The following is a 22,313-nucleotide window of genomic DNA, read 5'->3' on the forward strand; positions in this document are numbered from 1 at the left end:
TATAATAAATTTGATCAGATGGCTTATATTGAAAAAACATCGTTTATCATTTATCTCTCCCCCATAAAAATAACATTTTTCTATTTGGATAGTCCTGATGGCATCTTTTTCTCACGGACAGATGGAAAAAACCTTGGGCCTATTGTCTTGTCTTTCCTTTTGTTTTTTTTTTGGTACAGCCTATTGTCTTGTCTTATTTGGTCTCTTTTCTTTTTCTTTTTTTAAAAAAAAACTGGGCCTATCGGTTTATAAGCCTCGAGCAACGAACGTCGATGTCGTCAGAGGGAGCCCAACTGCTCTGACCGCTGCGAAGTCGGGACACGGAACCGCCTCCACCGGTCCCCCTTCTGGGCCACTGAACCGCCTCCGACTCCGGAGATCGAAGTTTCTGATTTCTTCGGTGAACGGGGATGAGTTATAGTTCTGTCATGGAATCACATCGCCAGCGAACAAGACGGCGGAGGAGGAAGCAGGAGGAGATGGTGAGGGAAGCAATTTGGTCTTCAATTCGGGGGCATTCTTGTCCGATATGTTTCAGAAACCTCGAAGATCATTATAAGGAAGTTGCGATTCTCTCCGTGTGCATGCACGCCTACTGCATCGAATGTATTCGCAAATGGAGTGGCTTGAAAAGAAAGTGTCCTCTCTGTAATGCAAACTTCAGCTCCTGGTTCTGTAAACTCAGTCTTTCCTCTGGAGAGTTCCAGAAAGAGGTGTTGCCCTTTGAGGGTTTGACCAGCAATTCTCATCGAGAAAGTGTCTCAGCCCGTACAGCTGCTCCTAGGTGAGTTCATTCTTCTTGCACTAACTTTGTTTTTTATGATCTGATTCTTCTGGCTGGTATTTTCCTCCCCGTTTGGCTGTCGAGGAAGTTAATAAGAGGGACAGAAAGTTTTTTTTTCTTTTTGGGTTAATTTTTATTCCTAATCTTTTGGATTGCTTCTTAAGGAAAACAAGGTCCCTTTATAGAGGTTAATTATTAAATTTGGTAGGTAGCATGTTCTAGATTTTTGCTTTTATCTTCATTGAATGGAATCAATGAATACGTTGTGTGAGATTATCTGTATGGCGACATCACTGAAATTGAACAAACTGGAGCTGACGAATGTGTTTGGTGGTACCAGTTATCTTGTTTCGGTGACCTTTTTTGCCTGGTGAAAAAAGGCTTGAAGCTTAGAACACGCGTTTCAATATGTTTTATGTGATCATGTGCAGACTTATTTGTAGAACAAGAGTTGCTTTAGATGAAAGGCGAACTAGGGCACTGCCATGGCGGCGATCATTTGGACGTCCTGGACATGCGAGTCCAGAAGTTGCTGCTCAGAGGAAACTTGATTGGCGTGCTAGGTGCGTAGACTTGGTCATTATAAATCTATGATTCTGCAATCCTATATATTTTCAGTTACTGTCTCCTTTTTGCCTCTGTCAATAACTTGACTCCAAAGTTTTGCTAATGTAATTCTTTTCATTCATTAATTGTTTTTACTTGCAGCATATACAAGAAGCATCTGAAGGCTGTTCCTTTAAGCTCTAGCTATCTTGAGCAGGCATGTTTAGTGGAAATATAATGAACATTGGGTTGTTCTTTCACTTTTATATTCACCATTATTGCAACTTTATGAATGCTTCTCTCTCGTCAGTTACAGAAACTCCTTTGGCAGTTTATATTTTACATGTTGAAGTGTCTTTCTGTGTTGTAATTAGAATATCAGATTTTTTTTCCCCCCAATGGATTTGTTCATTTGCTGGCTTTTCTTCCTCTTCCATCTATTGCACCTTATATTTCCACTTTTGCCTCCACATGAAATATGATTACGTTCCCTAGTTAAAAGAGTTTGTCTTGGGCAAAGGCTTAACTTTCGTATTATTAAACCAAGCATTCTCAATTATTTCTCTTCTCTTTAACATTAATGTTTTAGTCTTTAATAATGCAATTTTCAGATTAAATCAAAAAATAGTTTTTCAAGAGAAAAAACATTACAAAAGATTGAGCCATGGATACGGAGGGAGCTACAAGCTGTGCTTGGCGACCCAGATCCAACTGTTATAGTTCATGTGGCAACCTCACAGTACCTTGCATGGCTGGAAGAGAGAGTTAGTTCTGGACAGCTTGATGTTGAAGAGAGGTTTATATCACCACTGCGTCCTTTCCTGCAAGATAAAGCTAGGATCTTTTGGCATGAATTAAGGTGCTTACTGCTTAGTTCTTCTCATAAATCCATAATATAATCCAATCTAAGATATAATCGTCGTTTGATTACTTATTTTTTCAAAAAAAAATAAAATAAAATTGCTTACCAGGTGTTATGCTGAGAGTTGCTACAATATTGAAACATATGATGCTGTGGTTGAATATAGAGACCTGGAGTGAGTGAGGAGAGAATGCCTCTACTACTATTCATCTATCAGTGTGGGAGGATGGAAATTGTGGTGACATAGTCTTCCAGAGATCATGCCAAAATAGGAATCTGCTTGTACTTCTACCCAGCCGATTCCTGCTTTTTAAGATGCATTTCATTGGCATTTGCCTGAGAATTCCAGTTGGATGGAAATCGGAGGTCGTGGATCCAATCTGTCTCAGTTACTTCGAAGCTGGCTTCTAGTCTCAAGATCGACCGTGTCTTCACTCTTCAGCTCTTTGTAATCCTCCTTTTCACGGGCGCCTTTTTCTTGGGCCGCGTATTGTCTCCTTTCCTCAGGCTTCATAAGTGCACTTTGCTGCATGAGATAAGAGATATTGGATCATTTACGCGTCCCCTGAATTAGATCAGCAGGAACTAATACGTTTGGTACATTGACAATTGTTGCTGTGGTGATTTTTGTTGTTTAATGAGGATCTAAGCCTTGAACTACTGTACATGATCAATGGATTTGTGGCACCGTTTGTGATATAATTTAATGAATCGTTTTTATTATCTCTGGGTCAGTTTCGTTGATAATTTCCTCTTCGATCGTAAAATTGTAAGGCCACTTGGCAGTTTTTCTTCTCTTTTCTTTTCTTTCTTAAAGGGAGCTTCTTGGCAATCAACTTTTCCATTATTTTGTCCTGAAACAGTAGGAACTTGTATTGCCTTGGCTCCTAGTCAAATATTAGCCGGATTCAGACTGTAGGAAACCGAATGGCAGTATCATTGCAGTTAATTAAAATAAAATGTACAAACAGACCAAATAGAGAAAGGGTGCAAAATAAAATCTAAATAGAGGTGTTTTATAACGCTGCGAGGGAGTAAACTAGGAATATAATCAAATGTGTAAAGACCAAATGTAGAGAAAAAGCTGAACTGATGGAAAAAGCTGAACTGATGGCAAAAAAAAAAAAAGGAAAAAGAAAAAGAAAAGAAGAGTTGAACTATAATGACTGAAATTTTAATCTTCACCAAAAATTAAAAATAACCAATGTGTAAGGACCAATATGCCCAAATCCATCTCTTTCCGCGCATGGTTTATTTCCTCGCTTCACTCTCCGGCTGCCGGCGCACACCGCAGATTCCATAGCTAAGATTCCATCACGGGAATCTGTGTTTCTAGAGTTCCCGGTATCTTTTCTGCCTCTCATTTCTTATATTACTTTCCTATGCTTCCTGCTTTCCCTCCTTTGCCTCTTCGTTTCTCTCCTTCATAAAATATTATCGGGTATGAAGTAGATATAAGGGATTGGATTTTGGAGACACAAGGACCAGTCGAATGCTCAAGGTGTTTCAAGTAAAACTTAGATAACTTTGATTTTTTTCTTCCCGTTGGATGTTGTCTTTTCATGAGAAAATATAACAGAAATTATTCGCAGGCCAAAAAATATTTTCAATTTGTAGTCTAGCCGAAGAGGATTCAGATGGGTAAATGCTGATGTCGAGCTGCAATGCATTGGTGTATGCATGTGTGTGTGAAATGGAAAACATGGTAGTACTGGTTAACTATTAAGATTGCTTCTATGAAGTTCACCATCCTCTTTATGGTGAAAAATACAGGCAGTCAACAAAATGAGATCAACAGTTAAAGTTTCGATAAAGAATAGGCTGATAATTATACGTGAATCTGTGAAAATTAATTTCTTTAGTCTTCTCATTAATGGTTATTTGCTCAGACGTTACCTAAGTTTATTGTGCACTTTATAGGATTGAAATCCAAGCTATTACCATGGATTTATGCTTTGTGGAATGTCGTTACATATGCATAGGTTTCTGAAAAAGTGGAGGAAGGACTGGGAAGCTTGTAAGGCAACAAGTGTAGCTCAATGGCGTTATCTGAAATAAAATCTGGAGCATTAGTTTCTCTCCAAGAGCTACGACCATCATCTCCGTTTTTCAAGGAAGGAGCTTCACTAAGAATTGTTGGAAAGTAAGACTGCTTCCATCTAATAACAATGCATTCGTGACTTTTTCACTTAAAAATCATGTGTGCTTTTGACTTTTCTAATGGTTGCAAGTTTCTTTTACCAATATATTGATTATGATTTATATCAAATCGTGCTAATATTCCCCGTGTTTATCTGACACTCCTTGAATACCCTAGTACATATCTTCTTTGGTCTTCCTTGTCAAAGTGTAGAGGAATCCTTATGCTTCGTTCTCTTCTTCTTTTGTTTCTATGGCTGATTTGCTGAGAAACACATATAAATATGGGCATCAGAAGTGGAAGCACAAGATTACATGCCATTAAGTCAACACATAGGATACTTTGTAACAGAAAACGCCCATTAACTCCATGTGATAGCATGTAATGAGATGTGGATATAATATCAACATATATAATAACTTGTAACAATCCGATATTTCTTGCAAAGTTTACTGATATTTTAAACCTCAAAATTCGCTGATCATACAGGTTGCTGTTTATTGCATCATACATGGTGCTAATATAATCTTATATTGCTGTATGATGAAATTATTGATGGCTTAATCTCCCGTCTCTCCCAGGCTTCATGAATACTCTGTAGAGACTGCCCTAGCAACAGTAATTGACGGTGATGCCACTCTCAAAGTTAATACTCAGCACCTGAGGGACCTTAGCTTCCGAGTTGGCTCTGTCTACCAATTCATTGGTGAGCTCCTCATCCAACCCGATAACAAGGTATGCTCCTGTCAAGATGTGGTTGAATTTCTGCTTCATCTGGCTCTAGCATTCACACTTGGGCGCATGGTATGGTTTATGAGCACACTTTTGTGCAAACGAGAAGATGATTAACTTTGGTCTTATTTGTTCCTCATTAGGGAGTTTTGCAGGCACGTGTTGGTAGAAATATTGATGGAATTGATCTCAATCTCTATCAACAATCCTTACTGCTCGTAAGACAGTTTCAAGCTGATCACCTAAATAATCGAACAGAATAGCTTTACATGAAGATCCTGCAGAAACAAGTTATGACAGTAGGCTGGTGGCGCATTTTCTCAGAATTTCAAACAGATGGAAGCTTAGCTCTTAAACTGTTCTTAACTTAGTATATCTTTACGCATCTGAACTCGTAATGCGTTTTTTTTTTGGGGGGGGGGGGGTGTTTATAAAGCCTGAAATATATTAATCAAGAGAAATTACATTGGAAACTAAAAAGCAAAGGAAGCCTTTCATCAATTTCCCACCTCAGAACGCCAGGGTGGGATTTGACACTTTTTAGATGTTTATCTAAAATACTTGACTCTTAAACGCCTCAATTATAGTTTATGCGTGTTTTTCCCCTTTTCCTTTCCCCCGTGTCTTCAAATAGGATATGAGGACATAAAGGAATGGCTGTTACATGTGAGCTAGAAATGGCCTTGTTAGCTCCGCGGTTCCAGTGAAACTATGGGATAAACTGAAGACCACGCTGGTTTTGCAATCTGAGATATTTGCTTGTGATAACAGTGACCAAAAAGATGTAGAAAGGACTTTAAGAGAATGGCGGCCTTAATTATAAGATATTTCAGTTACAATATACTGATATTGAACTGTTAACCCCTTTGTAACAGCACTAAGGACCCGGGCTAAAAACAATTTCCGGTGTGCGTCAATCAATCCATGTAAATTTATGAGGCACATTTACTGCCCGTTCTTGAAAGATAATGTCCCTGCGATCAGTTCGATGGACACATTTATTTTCAAATGTAGAGTCAGTTCCCTGAAGCCTTCTTTTTTTTTTTTGTTTTTTGGGTAATAGTTCCCTGAAGCCTTCTTGATGCGCACGGCCGCACACACTCCCTCCGTTTAAAAGTATCAAAACTATAGGCATTTTTCTACTTTTTCTACATTTAAAAATATAAGACATCTTACTGTTTCAATGAGACTATCATACTTGTTTGTGATTAATTTACCCTATTTAACAGGTGCTTAGGGGTAGAAGACTAGAATGTACTTAAAAATATTTTATAATTTTGAACGGATACATACATATATATTTATATATATGGGATTGTGGGGATTCATGGATTTACCGCAAATTAACGAGCGTGTTGGAGAAGCTTGTAGTTTGGGTTAACAGATTTAAGAAGCAACAAGACGAGGGAGGTTCGTTGAAAAGTGAAAATTCAGCAAATGTAGAAGCCTCAGTTGTTTGAAGGTAAATGCAGTGGATCAAGTAAATGCGCTGACATGAGAACTCATTTAAATATGACGGGTGACGCTACTAATGGAGAACAAAATCTTTTACTGCTAGCCGCAATGACCAAAGAAAACTCATGTCATCACTTTCAGAAGTCGAAGCTGTTGGGAGTTTTGATGGGGATTCTGAAATATAAACTAGAGTCACTTCTGGTTTCTTATGTTGCCGTGGGTGGATGAATAACGAGAGTCCCTTTTAAACATTTCCGATAAAGGGCTATCATAAAATTCCTTCATACCTCAAAATATCTTCACAAAGTCAAACCATGGTGCGAATATCATCTTCAGAACCTTATCATTTAGCTTATAAAAGCATGAAACGGCTCAGTATACAAAATACCTCAGATAGATCACTGAAACTTACCTTAAGACTTTTCGTCGATACCTAAACACTGTTTGAATCTCATCAATAAACTCCTAAGCATCACTGGTAGAAGCATGAGATGTTTAAGAATGTTAAAAATATGATTTTTAATAAATTCTAATAAGATGTCATGTATCCTATTTCTTTCACATCTGCGATATGAAGGCCTCCAGGCCAAGAGACCGTATAGCCAATAACTGAACATAGATAGCATCATTAGAGGAACTATCCTTGTGTATAACAAATTAACAATTTAAGATCCATATCATCAAATGAAACAGGTGATCTAAACTAACTTGAAACCTGAAAATTCACACTAGCTTCAATTCAGCGAAAGTATAAACACTAAATTCAATCGGTTTACTTCGTGCTGTTGATCATGAATTTAGGAAATAAAAAAGAATGACTTAGCAGCAGAATTCAAGGCTAAACGCTTTGCAAATGCCTGCACGAATTGCATCATCAGACCAACGCCACCTCTTAACCCGATCATCGACAAGGAAATACCGCAGAAGCTAATTGAGCAGCGAGATCTGAGCGATGGTCGATAAGAGGTGGGGTTGGTCTGACGAAGCAATTCCCACAGCACCACGGACAGAAGGAAGACGCAACCCGCAGAATGAACTCGCAGGCTTGGGTTAATTTGGAGAAAGCATTTATAGCCTCAAAATTAACCAGCCCTCGCAAGGGTTGCGTATTGGGGGGAAAAAACTATACGGCAGGAATTTTTATTATATTATTATTTCAGTTATCCAAATTTTTGTTATTTTAATGCAAAAATATTATAATCATTTCTCCTCATTTTTTTCATTTTAGGATAAAAATGTTTGATCTTTAAATTTTACATTAAGTTTCACTTTAGTTCTTAAATTTTTTAAAAAAAATATATTTTTAGTCATTGAATTTTCACACCATTAATCTCATTTAACAGAAGATCAGAAGATGGGGACTAAGCAAATTTTAATCGTGGATGTCAAATTTTAATGAAATCAGAAATCTGAAAACAAAAAGCAAAAACCTGCCTCCCATTACTTGAAAAGGAAAAAAAGGGTGCAAATTAAATTATTAAAGAATTAAAGAAAATAATTTTTTTTTGGTTTTATAAAATCATAGCTTAATTTATTGTCATGCTTTCCGCCCGGGGGGGGAAAAAAAAGGAATATTGTAATGCCAAAGTCAAACTCATCAATTAGCGGGTAACAACAGTAAATTAAACCCTGGAATGATTAAAGAGGAGATCCATCGTTGCTTGACATAGATGAACAAGATATTTCCACATTATATCATCACAAAAAGTAGGCCAAACAAAGATGTTTAGTTTCAATACAGGGCTAGATACACTAGTACTGATGTTTTGAAATCAGCTTAAGATACAAGATACACTACACACAACTAACGAATCGCAGATCTAACAGATCCAAGGGATGCATCTTGTGAGAATCACATATCCAAAGAAAATTATCAGGCAACAGTTTTCTGTTAGCATGTTCTGGAGAGGTACGATATTATTCTTCTTCTGGTTCTTCTTCTTCCTGGAGAAGATTTTCTCTATTGTCATGAGCCCAGAAGCCACGCACATCTATGAGCATACTGGCTACAGTTCCACCCTGTTTGCAAGCCAGAAGATCAGCCAATGTGATCTTAAGAGGATCTACTGGCTTGACCATGTCCCAGATTTCATCTCTTACATCTTCAATGCAGAGTTCATAGTTGCCGCCCTCTATCCATTTCTGGTGTACATCTCTGCGTTTACAGTATAGAAAAGATCAATATACCGATCAACTTGAATTTAAGATGATAAAGATTTCAATAAAGTTCGGGCAATAACAAAAATTTTGTCCCTGTCTAACGGAGACTTGTAGGACATTCTCAAGCACTACAAGCAGGAAATGACAGTTCTTTTCTATAGGAAGATTGTATCAGGAAACACCCCGACTTTTGAATGCTCCCCTTCTTTACTTCCATAATTGGATTACGCATTCATTTTTATGCGTAGGATTTAGTAACCACAGAATATAGAAATTGGCTAACAAGAATAACTGAAGAAAAACAGAAAAATAGAGGCAAAGAGCATAGGATAAAGCAAACAGGCATTATCCTTAGAGAAGACAATGAAGCTGTGACAGTATGCACCTGAAAAGGGAGTGAATATCAGCTGTTGTAAGGTAACCCCGGCCCTGAAGATCAAGACATCGGAACAAATAAGTCAAGCCTTCTGGGGTGTCTTTGTTCTCTAAAGCCAAGACAAAATCCAAGAAACTTTCGAAGTCCATCTCCCGGGCATTACCACCACCACTCTTTCCGCGACGAACATGTTCATCAAATACTACAAGAAGCAAATTAATTAATTTTTTTTCCTCAAAAAACGATGAGTAACTACAATTGAGAATACAGCTGATCCCAAAAAGGGTAAACAATAGCAGGTGAAGTTTTCCACACAGGAAAAATCACACGAGTTACACAAAAGAGAACTATTCGCACGCAAACGAAAATAGAAAGATCGGACACAGCTGGCTCTCCATAAATTTAATGACTGATGAGTAAAATATCAGAACTCCAGATTGTTATTTCTTCAGCTGGCCCATAAACCTATATTCACCTGAACATGATATTTATATGACAAAGCCTAACGAGTTCCAATTTTAATTTGGGGTCTGACAAAATGAGTACATCAATGCTATTCAACGAGGAGCATGCAAATAGAAGGCTCCTCAATATTCATAACACAACTTGCTAATTTCTACCTCTCTCGATAAAGATTTCAGTCAAAGTTCCATCAGCATATTCTCGAAGCTCCTGCTTGCTCAATGTCCCATTCGCATCTTTATCAAGGGCAAGAAACATATCTGCAGAAATATTGATGATACACATTATTACAACTCCATGGACAGTAGTTTAGACTATAATTATATTTATCAGAATTTCAATTCATGATGCCGTTCATCACATTCAATGCAAACACATTTCTCACAGGAAAAAAACGTCAGACTATGTAGGCCAAATATAATTTGTAATTTAAGCCTCAATATTTGATGGGAAATTTGAAAAGATTTAGTGGGCAATTTGGAAAGATTTATTCTAGATCTAAGAGACCTTATAAGATTTAGAATCTTTGTAATTTTTATGCTATTAGCAACTTCTTTTGCTTTGAGATTTTGTGCTAGGGGCTCTCTATGGATAGCCTCAGGATATTCTCTTATTTTTGACATAATAAATTGCATATTCAAAATTATTATATCTATTTCTCCCTCGTCTATATCTAATCTATTTCTCCCTCCACCCTCTCCCTTTTCCTCCCCTGTTCAACATCACTAGTACTCATGCAAATGCCTCACAAACAGGCAAAATTATCTGAATCTGAATAAGAGGTAATCCTGGACCTAAAGCAATGAGAGAAACCAACCACATATTCGTTGAGCAGATGTCAAAGAGAACCAGTTTTCCGCTTGTTCTGTGTCTGGGACTTCTTCTTCACTTTCCTGAAATATATAATAGCAAATTCAAAATATAGATTTTCATATTAATGCTTACAAGGGTTTAGAACCAAATACAGCCCAAACACCTTTACCCAAAAAAGAATCGTATTAATACCAGAACAAAAGGAAGCACATAAAAAGAACTAAGGTTTAGTTCTAAGAATAATATAAAAAAAATTATTTTATACACTTTACCTGGTGAAGCTCCATCAGTTCTTGGAGACAATTACTAAGCAATACTTTCTTAATGCAGGCCTTTCCTGTAAAAGATGGTCATTCAAATATGTTTTGAATTAGAGGACACACAGAAAATCACAAAACATTGGAAACTGAACAATCAAAGGAGCACATGAGAAAATATATTTGATCCAATGAAGTATTGATAGTATAGTACTAATTGCATAGGAAGCATTTACTTCAGGAAATTTACTGCACCGAAAACATCCCTGCCTGGCATAACTGACATCATTTACTTTCCACCTTATCTATCTAAACCTACAAAACACCTTTTCATAGACCTTGTATCGTAGAATGCAGCAACTGACAATTTTTCATTCCTCATGTTCAAAGCTTGATAAGTAGTAAATCACCATTGCCGCAATATTAAACAAAATAAGATAAAGGAAATCATCAATATATGAAAATATAGACCAAACTAGTTTTCTATTCATTTTTTTATTTGCTACTAAATTATTTTCCTAGAAGCTGCCATTAGCATGATCTACACTCTGTTGGTTAATATTTCGTTAGACTTTCATTTACTTTTCCAAAAGTAAAACCAGGATCTCTTTTATTATTTTTTTAAAAGATGCCCATGTCAAGCAAAAATGACTATCAAATATCAACAAGCCTTAGCAACTGAAAGATATCAGCCATGCAAACCTCGCCTATGAGGATCACAAAAGAAGAAGAATTTGTGTGCAGCTATGCGACAATACATTTGCACAAATGCTGCCGGCATATCACGTAATTGTGCTAAGTTTGGAATAAGACCCCTTATATAGGATTCCATTTCCTGAAATGAAAAGCAAAAGTTTAGCAAGGTTAACCTAATTATGATAGAGTTATGTATGATGCATTTTTAGACCAATTAGGTCTCTCAACTGCATAATACTGAGCACTCTAATTATGATAAGAGTTACGTATGAAGCATTTTTAGACCAATTAGGTCTCTCAACTGCATAATATTGAGCACTCTAACCACTGCAAAAGTGAGAAGCTTAGAGATCTCAAATTTCTGAAATAAAAGAAAAGGAAGAGCGGACCAAAAAAAAAAAAAAGAGCAAAAATAGAGGAGACTCTATGCTAAATTGTTTCTTGGAAGTTGGAACATAATTTCAAAATAGATTAGATAATCATAACCAAAAGAAACCACTTTTTATAGGTAGCTGGTCCAGTGAAAGTTCAAAACCATTGGTTGTATAAATGCACACAATAAAGAGCGTACATATTGTTCAATTTTAAAAATCAAGGCCTCTTAACAATAAGAACCCATACATGTGGCTGAAGGAAACCATCAGAATCCTCATCAAGCTCACTCATGTCAATTCTTGCCTGTGTAAGAGAAACCTGCATAACAATAACCCATAAGTTACTATCATAAATGAAAAATGGATTCTTCTGAGTAGAAGAAAAAGCTATAAAACTTTAAAAGTAAATAGTTATGGAGAAAGAAAAACACGGAAACATATCCTTAAAAACTTTAATCTCAGGAGAATTAAGCATAATCCCAGTGATCTAGTACAAGTTGACAATGACTTACTGTTCGCATCACATAAAGGTAGAACGGTAGGATGGCAATTCTTCCCTGCTCATCTTTCTCAAACTTCATGAAGTTTGAAGGACTGAAAAAGCGTCTGCATTTGGGACCTATTTGTTCTGTGCATACAGAGGCTATGTGGCAAAAGTCTTCATAATTCATCTATAAGAAACAAATTAAAGTACGCATCAATTATTATGTTATTCCAGGGGGGGGAACAAAAAGAAGAGCTTGAAGATCGCTGAGCTGTTCTTGAAAAGTTATAGTCCAAAATATACAACATAGAGGATAATATAAGACTTGCTAGATGAATAACTGAGTAAAACTGAATTTTATATTTCAAATATGTGATCATTAAGATCAGATATCACCGATTCAGAAGAAAACAATAATTTGTTGCAGACAACATAAGAACTCTTGGGGTTAGGGTATGCCAGAAAATCATTGAAAAACATACAATTTGACCAAAAATATTCAATTTTTCAAGTTCTTTGTGAAGCCAAGTGCTTTCTTTTTAATATTTCAGAAGGGACAGGCAAATTTGGTTCAATCTCTCCAGTTTGATGACCTTCGTTTAGATTTAAGTATTTATCATATTACCAAGAAGACAAGTTACCGTTGAACTTGATGTATCACAACAACAATATTAGACAATGGTAAAAGGGGAAAAAAAAAAAAGGGCAAAGAGGCAGACCTTTTCTGCACCAGTGGCGTCATCAATCACACAATTTTCTCTCAAACAGACCCACATTGCATCCAAGTCATCAGCATTCAGCAAAAGATCTGATTGTTTCTGTGCAAAGCATGGGAAATATCATCAAGAGATAAAAGTTACATACATAAGCTGATGCAACTAAAAAACATAAGCTGATGAGATGATTATACCTTTAGAAACCGAAACTTTGCCAATCTCTGTACCCTATGACTGATTGATCCCTCTTCAGGTTTCTGGACAAAGACAAGGTGTATCAGTATTTACATTACAGACAACTGCTTTATATGCATGCTGAAGAGATCAAAGTGCAGACATAATAAATAATGGGTGTTCATGCGCTCATGAATGGTGCCATGCAAGTTTTAAAGGGAAAAGGCTTTACTTAGAAGGAATAAAATTCTTGTTAATGGCTAAGAGATTGAGGAAGAAAAATAAAAGAAGATAACAAATCCAACCACTTCATATATGTGTATGAAGAAACGAACTGTTAATTAACAATGCTGACACATGCCTTCTTATAGAAACTTGGAATTGAACCAGCTTCAGCACTTTTCTTCTGCTTTTCTTTAAAAATGTCAAGCAAAATCCTTTTTGTTTCAAGCTCTGCAAATAAGAAGTTAAAAGAAATAATGAGCAGATAATACCATGATGTAATCAGGTCTGACGAGACGATAAATTGCAATAGCTTGAGAGAGATTCTATATTGTTCAAATGCATGTCATATAGGCTATAGCTCATACTGTTAGCATCCAACAGTTTCAACTTTGTCGTCTTAAGAATTAAGAAATCCATGTTGTGTGAAGTAACTGAAATCACTTTCAGGCATCAACAAGTAAAGTGAGCCAGAAATCAAGAAATTAATTCAAACAGGTTCGGCCACGCCCATTTTATTAGCAGAATACAGCAAATTACCCCTCGCATAGCTAAAAAGGGCTTCATAAAATTAAAAATACATTATTTTCCCAGACTTCTTAATGGAGCACTGTGGTACATGGACAACACTAAAGCATTGTAATCAAAACACAACGCATCATACACCAAATAGCCCCGCTTCATCCAGTGTATTAGTAACATTTTACTCTCACAGCCACAGCCTCAGTTCCAAAATGTTCCTGTCAGAGCCACTTAAGCCTCAACATCTCAGCTACTATCTATTGCAGCACCGTAGGAAGCACCCATGGTTTATGTTAAATTGCTGTTCTGTCTCTCTTCATTTCCGTTTGTCTTTTCCTTCTTTCATCTCCCTTAGAGTGAGTCATTACAAGCAATTTACAATCTCTAGATTACGCGAGTGTCTTGGCAGTCACCACCACCAGTTCATGTTTCGCCATCACGCCAATGCTTCCAATAATTGGCAACCCACTGAAATTCCTCGAAGTACACATTTCTTCTCTCAAACCCGAAAGAAAAACAGATGGAAGAAAACGCTCAAAACAGACTACAAATCAAGGGTTTGAAGCAGTACGTACCCATCAATGCTTCGGATCCAAGACCAGCACCGGATCCGATGAATCGACGTAAATTTCTGACCCACAACATGGACGAGGCCGGCGGAATTTTCCTCTGCGCGGCCTCATGGGTTTCGCCGTCACTGGAGCCGCTGTACATGACGGAGGAACCTCTCTCTCTGAGCGATGACCGAGTCGACACGTTGGATCTCAAAGTTCAAAATTTTCAGAGTCTGGTGAAAACCCCACGAGAAGCACGAGAATACCTGGAATTCTGATCTCTCACAGCGGAAACTAAAATTGGAAGCAGGGACCCTGGTCTAGTGGTGACTGGTTAAGCCACAAGTGAGGTGAGTCTCTACTCTTTCAGAGCGGGGGTTCGAATCCTCACTTGTTAAAAAGGGTACCGGGGAGGGCTTTACTTGTCGTCCGGCCCGAATCCGGACTAGTCGATCGCTCGGGTACAACTGGCCCAAAGAGGCTGGGACCCAGAAAAGGCGCGGTTGGATAGCGGATGGTTTATATCAAAAAAAAATTGGAAGCAGGATGGCACCTTTTAAACTCTTTTTACGGTCCTTTTTTTTTTTTTTCACCTGGAGGGAATAAGGATTGATGCTGCAAAGTGTAAACAAAATAGGCAAGTGACAGGACTTGGATTGGCTAGATAAAGAGAACATATAGGAGAGATACGCAAATAAAGATACTACCTCCTTCGTTCTGTAATAAAACAATTAGTTAGTTAACTACTCCTCCGCTAATATAATACTTTATTATTGAGTTAGTTTTAGTCCTAAATATAAAAATTATTTTTATATTTATTAATTTTTTAAAAATTATCCTTATAGATACTTCCTCAATCATAATCAAGTAGAAGAGGAAAATGAGGTATTAAGAAAGATAATTATGGTATTTTAAGAAAAACATGTTACATTTCTTATAATTAACTAACTTACCTAACTTTCTTAATCTAATCAAATTAGTTAAATAGGTCTTATATTAAAAACCGGAAGAGTAATTTAAATAGATTAAAATTTTTATTAAATTAATTATTTATAATAAATAAATATTTTTTTTAATTTATTCTTACTAATTATATATATTAGTTAGAACTATCATTTAATAAAATTTTTATTATTTAATAAAATATTCAATATGTGTAACTATTATAAGACTATTTTTAAAAAATAGATAAATATAAAAAATAAAATAACTTGAAATCTTATATTTAACACCAAATTAAAAATTAAACTAGTTATCATATTAATGGACAGAAATATAATATAATATATATAAATATATATATATATATATATATCCACCAGCCCTAGGGATCCGAGAAATTAAATACTCCCCCGTCCACATTGATGTCCTCTAGAGGTAACTTATGTCTGAATATAAAATACGATCTGTCTACAAATAAAGTTTTATAATTAGAATTGAAAGTAACGTAGTAATATTTTTTTAAAAATTTGCTCCAACTACTTTATTTTTATTTACAAGTTAAGTATTACAAAAAAATTTGTTCCAAAATAGAAGTCATTTGTAAGACAATTAATGAGTCATTTTCAATGTTATCTTTGTTGACTTATTAAATGCATAGATAGATAAAAATTTCTTTTAAAATGTATTGCCTCTAATCCTTAATATAAGATCTCATTTGATTTTTATTTTAATCCTAAATATAAGACCCCAATCCATTTTGATTCTTATATTTATGTATTTTTTTCAATGTAGTCTTTCTAATAATAGTAGATCTAATCAATATACTTGATTAGTAAGGATATTTTAGGAAAGACAACACTTATTTATTACAAATAACTAATTTAATTTATTTTTTTAATCTATTTAAATTAGTCAATTAGTTTTTATACGTAGGATGGAGGTAATATTCTATATCCGGACAAAAGGAAATTCTCTTGTTTACATTATTTGGTGGTTAAAGTGCCTTTTTTTCTCCCCGGTTCAAATCTCGTGGCCTTTGCCAATAGGAGCGTGGCAGACTGCCAAACCAGGATGGATGAATAATGTGTAATGACAACGGAGACGAGAGGCCCATGGGCAGATTTATGCAGAGGTAAAATGAATCATGCTTTTGTCATAAAATTAGGGTGCAAGATGATATCTTTAAGAAATAAGTTTTGGCTGTATTGAAAGGGAAGTATAGTTGAGGTGGAAGTTTCAAAGACAAAACTATCTAGCCTTAAAAGTAGAGCTGGTAATATGGGCCAACCCGCCGATTATGGGTTGGCCCGTGGCGGGCCTGAAGTTTGGCGGGCTGAGCTTTTTAGGACCGCTTTCTGACGAGTTGGAATTTTTTCAACCCGGCCCGCGAGGGTGGGTTGGTGGGTTAGGCCCGCAACCCGCCAAATTTTGTTTTTTTTTTAATACATTTTTTTAATAAAACCTACTCAAAGCCTCAAATTTCTAAATACCTAAAATAAAACATGCAAATAGAAATTATCATAAATAAAACATGGAACCCATCCAAAGTTTCAAGTTTCAAGTTTCAAATATATCAAAATATTAAACATATGATTAAATGAACATGATATGTTCTTAATAATTTAACAAACATTTCAAATTAAAACATAAATCCAAATTAACACTACCACAAAGTCACAAACACAATGTCACTACACAAATCACTATCAAGTATCAACTATCAAGTGCTCAATCATCACTCATGAGTTAGGGCAAAGGCGCAAAGCAAAGACAAAGAGCAGAGAGCTTGGGGCTTGGGGCTTGGGGCTTAGGACTGGGCGGGGGCGACTGGGAGACTGGGTCTGGGAGGAGTGCGACACGCAAGCAAAATGTGAAATTGGGACCGTGTTGGTGTTGCCGCGTTAGACTATTGGACATGGACTGCTCACTGTTGCACTGTGGACTAGGCCAAGAGTAGGGGTGTTCAATTTATCCCGTCCCGGTCCCGGTGAGTTCGGGACGGGACGGGACGGGACGAAACAGTAACCGGGATGGGACGGGACGCAGGACGGGGTCGTCCCGTCCCGGGATTTTTTTTCTTTTAAAAATTATTTATTAATAATTATTATTAGATTATTCAATTTACTTATTAATAATAACTCTTATTTTTATGGTGACTTGTAGCTCTTAAGTTGTAGTATTATCTCAACAAAATCTCCTTCCTTAATAAAATAATTCATAAAGTCATTATATAGTGTTTTTTTTACGATATTTTTTTTACAGTATTATTTTTACACCTTTTTTATGCTATTTAATTAAGCTTTCTACATAATATTTTTTTATAATGTTTTTATCTTTAAAAGCCCAATAAAAAATAAGTATTATAACATAAAAAAATTCATATAAAAAATTATGGTATCTTCTTTTTTTTAAAAAAAAAGGGGGAAGCGGGACGTCCCGGTCCCGTCCCGTCCCATGAACACCCCTAGCCAAGAGTGTAGAGACTGAGAGGCAAAGGGAAAAATTTGCAACAAAAAAAAAAAGGTTAAATGGGTTGGCCTGCCAACCCTGTGGGTTAGCCCGTCGCGGGTCTGGGCTTGACGGTTATGGGCTCAAAACTTCCATTTTAAAACGGTCCTAATTTTTATCAACCCAACCCGCCACTTGTTGGCGGATTGGTGGATTGAGCTCGCGGGTTCAACCCATATTACCGGCTCTACTTAAAAGGATTAATCTCAAATCCAATGAAATTTAGGATATTCTTGCTTTACCCAAAAATAATATACTATGAGATAAAGTGTGAAAGAATACCTTATTTAAAAAAAGAATAAAATACTAAAATATCCCAAAAGTGTACATCAGAATTTTTTTTTTGACCCTAATATCTTGAAAATTTGACTTTGTAGCAAATATGCCCTGAACATCAACTAATGTTAATTTTGACTGTTAAATCATCTAGCTTGACTTCTAATTCCTTAGGTGGCAGTCACATGCGCTTTGATTTTCCTACCTCGTGCTCTCTCCCTTTCACTCTCGCCCCTTCACTCTTTCTTTGAAACTAATCCTCTCTCCCTCATTCACCCTTTCTCTGAAACTGAAAAGGAACTCAGAGTGACTGAGAGACCGAAGGCATGAGAAAGAAGCTGTCGAAGAAGAGGAAACACAGAGAGAGAGAGAACTCGTCGATCTCAAGCTTGACGCCATGGAATATGTCATATCTAGTTCCTTCAGTCAGGTCTTCTGCCCCGATAACTTTGGATTTGGCTAATCCGATGCCAGTAACAATGAGAGCAGGTTGGAGTCTCGCCGGCGATAAGCGTTCACCTGGTTGTTTGGGACCAAGACGGATTCTCACCGACGAGTGTTCGCCTAGTTATTTGGGAGTAAGACAGATTCTAGTCGGCGATAAATGTTCACCCGATTCTCGTCGACGAGTTCAACATTTAAACGCGACAAAATCGCCTCGCTAACCTGTCTCATCGGCATTCTGGTGTATGGAGATAAATGGAAATTTTTCTTTTTGCGGATTCATTTGGTTTCTCCAGCTACTCATCTACTTTCTCCTCAATGATAAAGATCAATGATCAAGTTTTGTGCAAAGATTCTGCAACATTGGATCTTCAAACATGATTTATGTTATGGTGGGTATTTGATGGGCTAGCTTGTGATTTTGGTTGGGTGATTTTCCATCTTTGTGCAGATTCAGTGGAGCAATTGACGTTGAACGGTGCGTGAACGGGACGAGGAAGATTGGGCACATTCTGAGGAAGATTGCATCTCGTGACAAATTTTGTTGTTGTGAATCTTATTTCTGGGTTTGATTAAATTATATATTTGATTTTTTTTTTTCCAGTTTTCGACGACAGTCGTGGCTGTGAATTGAGGGTGAGGGAAAGGAAAAGGAAAGGAGCTTTAGAGAAAGGATTAGTTTTATGCTATGTTTGAATGGAGAGAAAATAACGAAGGAAAGAAAACTAGAAAGAAAAATAAGAACAGAAGAGGTTTTTCTCTTGTTTAGAAAAAGGAAGAAAAGTGGGATAAAAGAAAAGTCAGGTAGAAAATGAAGTGGGTTTCATAGCCTATTTTCTTCTTAACTTTTTTCTCCATATAATGAGAAGAAAACATATTTTTCCTCTCTACCCTTACATATGTTTTTTCAGCAGAATAATACTTATTTTATTTATTTATTATTATCAAGTCTTTCTTCTGTGTTTGCTTGGTTGAAAAATAAAATAATTAAAATGGTAAAAATCCTTCTAAAATGAACTAAAAAAAACAAGTAGAGTTATCATTTTAGTTTTTTAGTATTACATTACACAAAATGTTATCTTTTTCTTTTTTTTACAAAATTATTTGATATTAAAATATAATAACATGATAATATATCTTTATCAAATAATTTGATTTTAAATTATATGATTATGTTAATGTAAATATGGTTTTTCATTATGATATTTAATTTGATTTTAATCAAGATATATTTTGATATGACAAAAAGAATATTTTAGTCATTCACCTATTTACTTATTTTCTTTCCTTTCTGTTTTCTCTTGTTTATTTAAATATGAGAAGTGATAATATTTTTTTTCTAATTTTCTCTTTTCTTATTTTTTTTCCTCTCAACTTCTCTTCCCATCTAAATAGAGGGTTAGAAAAAGAGTGAAGGAGGGAGAAAGAAGAGGGGATAAGGTGTAATGATGAGGTGGAAAGATCAAAGTGCATGTGGTTACTGGCTAAGCAATTAGGAGTCAAACAATTTGATTTAACGGTGAAAATTAACATTAATTAATGGTTAGGATATATTAGTTACGAAATTAAACTTTCAGAATATATTACAACAACAAAAAAAAAGAAATTTTAAGTGTTGAGTACTTTTTAGCATACACTTCTAAGGTAATTTAGCACTTTATCCTAAAAAAATCAAAACCATATGGCCGTCAGATTGGCAGGCCAACCAAAAAAGAAAGGAGTAATTTGATTAAAATTAATGTTTTAACATCTGAATCGGAAATCGAACTAGAAAGAACAGTAGTTCACAGTATTTATAGTTTAAAATTGATCTAATCGTCGATCGAATTAGTAAAATAATAATTAAATAAAAATATTATACGTAAGTAGTGGTATACTAAACTGAAATAAAATAAATACTAGCACACAAAATAAACATAATATATTTACAAAAATAATACACAATAATATTAAATAATCTAATCAAGCCTTTTTTTCTTATCTTCTTCCTTATAATTATTGTCAATACTTTTAGATTTGTTTCTGACTCTTCAATCTCACTCTCCAGCTATATTTCTTAATCGTTTAATCAAAAAGATATTTAGTAATGGTTTTCTTTAAATATTACTATGTATATACTACCTCCAATCCTTAATATAAGACTTTGTTTGACCTTTATTTTAGTTCTAAATATAAGATTTTAATCTACTTTATCTTTCATATTTATACGTTTTTTTTTCCAAAGTAATCATTCTAACAACGATAGGTCTAGATAATAAACTTAATTAACAAGGATATTTTAGAAAAAACAACACATATTCATTACAAATAACTAATTTAACTAAGTTTTTTAATCTTTCCAAATCAGACAAATGAGTCTTATAATTAGAATAAGAGGTAGTACTAATTAGTTAAAATAAGATAACAGCATGGCAAAATAAAAACATGTCATAACATATGCTCATGTCTTTTCCAATATTACGTTTACAGTTAACCTATTCCCTTGTCGAATACCAATACTTTTTGACCGTTGGACAACGACCCTTTTACCGGGGCATTAAACTTTAACACTGGGATCATGAACATGAATTTTAGTTCGGGAAAATTACCCTCAGATTTTACAGAAGATAATTACTTTTAAAAAAGTCCCTGAAAATTTCAAAATGATTCTGAAATCCCCGGGGACCTATGTGTAATTATTTATAATTGTGAAATTACTTATTTACCCCTATTAATTTTATTGCAGCAATTTATTTACCACCTCAACAGTGACTGTTGACAATACGAGAAGAAGTGGTCGACAACCTCGCCAGTACTCCTGACAACGCACTCTGTGGGATGCTATGGGCATTGCCGAGGTTGTTGACCACCTCTCCTCGGATTGTCAATAGTCACTGTTGAGGCTGTAAATGAATTACATTGGGTTTAAATTAATGAGGGTAAATAAGTAATTTCATAATTATAATTAATTATACACAAGTCCCTGGAGATTTAGGAATTATTTCGGGATTTTTAGAGACTTATTTGAAATTAATTGTCTTCTGTGGAATTTGAGTATAATTTTCCTTCTTAGTTCAGGATGGCGGGGAGCGTGGCTCTCTAAATGATTCATGAGGGCTTGCCATAGAGGTTTTGGCTTATGCTTTCGCCTCGCCTCACTCAACCATCAAATAGACTTGATCAGGAAAGGCAGACGCCAAACAAATTTGGCAAATGCACAGTACGAAGCACAGGACTGTAAGATTGCTGTTCAACCAAACAGAAGGTGATTTCTAGGGCCCTATAATGAGGTTCTAATGAGGTTTGAGCTTTAGGAACTCTCTGAGTTAGCATTCAAAAGCACGTATAAGTATGTTTTATATAAATTGAGATAAAACTCCTCTAATATATTTATTTTATATTTTGTAAATTATCATTAAAAAGCTTTTTGTAAGCTATTTCAAATGGTTTCTTAACATCATCAAATAGCTTTTCTTTTAACACTAACAGATTCCTTAATATAAGAGTTAAATAACTAATTTGGAGATATAAAAAAATTAGTTAAGTTGGTTAATTATCATAAATGTGTGTTGGTTTTTCTAAATTATCTTTTTAATCACATGCATTAGATGATTAGAATTACTTCTTGATGCAAACACTTATAATCAATAAAGATATTTTTAGAAAAGATAAAAAATAAAGTGAACCAAATTTTTTATTTAAGATTAAATCTAATATTTAAATTAACTCTTATATTATTAAGAATGGAAAGTAGTATGTAGTTTCTTGTGACATTCCCATTGTCAGTTCTGCAAAATCTAGTCTCCTGATATTTACCATAGAATATCTTTCATTT

At 35.4% G+C, this 22,313-nt stretch overlaps 3 protein-coding genes and 1 non-coding gene across 8 annotated transcripts; 2 read left to right on the forward strand and 2 right to left on the reverse strand.

Annotated features, from left to right (window-relative positions):
- The first annotated feature begins 294 nt into the window (after positions 1-294).
- Positions 295-2,603, forward strand: LOC114711353 (E3 ubiquitin-protein ligase Topors). The gene is made up of 5 exons (XM_028895746.1): positions 295-784; positions 1,216-1,347; positions 1,493-1,547; positions 1,942-2,189; positions 2,302-2,603. Exons 1-5 carry the CDS (start codon positions 411-413, stop codon positions 2,369-2,371), a joined length of 879 nt encoding a protein of 292 aa, XP_028751579.1. The 5' UTR covers positions 295-410; the 3' UTR covers positions 2,372-2,603.
- An 855-nt stretch (positions 2,604-3,458) lies between these two features.
- On the forward strand, positions 3,459-5,449 carry LOC114711336 (CST complex subunit TEN1-like). Of its 5 annotated transcripts, none has more exons than XM_028895723.1 (4): positions 3,459-3,536; positions 4,175-4,335; positions 4,914-5,067; positions 5,208-5,449. In XM_028895723.1, exons 2-4 carry the CDS (start codon positions 4,232-4,234, stop codon positions 5,325-5,327), a joined length of 378 nt encoding a protein of 125 aa, XP_028751556.1. In that variant the 5' UTR covers positions 3,459-3,536; positions 4,175-4,231; the 3' UTR covers positions 5,328-5,449. The 5 variants fall into 5 exon arrangements, with proteins under 5 accessions (XP_028751556.1, XP_028751560.1, XP_028751561.1 ...); XM_028895727.1 differs by lacking the exon at positions 3,459-3,536 and adding an exon at positions 3,614-3,693; XM_028895728.1 differs by lacking the exon at positions 3,459-3,536 and adding an exon at positions 3,621-3,702.
- A 2,705-nt stretch (positions 5,450-8,154) lies between these two features.
- On the reverse strand, positions 8,155-14,604 carry LOC114711456 (probable serine/threonine-protein phosphatase 2A regulatory subunit B'' subunit TON2). Its single transcript, XM_028895864.1, has 12 exons — positions 14,351-14,604; positions 13,393-13,484; positions 13,052-13,114; positions 12,861-12,959; positions 12,170-12,328; positions 11,905-11,976; positions 11,290-11,422; positions 10,603-10,667; positions 10,335-10,410; positions 9,676-9,777; positions 9,065-9,257; positions 8,155-8,674 (listed from the first exon to the last, which is right to left on the reverse strand). Exons 1-12 carry the CDS (start codon positions 14,487-14,489, stop codon positions 8,437-8,439), a joined length of 1,431 nt encoding a protein of 476 aa, XP_028751697.1. The 5' UTR covers positions 14,490-14,604; the 3' UTR covers positions 8,155-8,436.
- On the reverse strand, positions 8,765-8,882 carry LOC114711466 (small nucleolar RNA snoR104). Its single transcript, XR_003737144.1, has one exon. It is a non-coding gene; the product is annotated as a small nucleolar RNA snoR104 (small nucleolar RNA).
- Positions 14,605-22,313: the final 7,709 nt, after the last annotated feature.

Source organism: Neltuma alba, unplaced genomic scaffold (assembly GCF_004799145.2).
Source record: "Neltuma alba isolate B1F8T4 unplaced genomic scaffold, ASM479914v2 tig00011289_pilon, whole genome shotgun sequence".
Lineage (NCBI taxonomy): Eukaryota > Viridiplantae > Streptophyta > Magnoliopsida > Fabales > Fabaceae > Neltuma > Neltuma alba.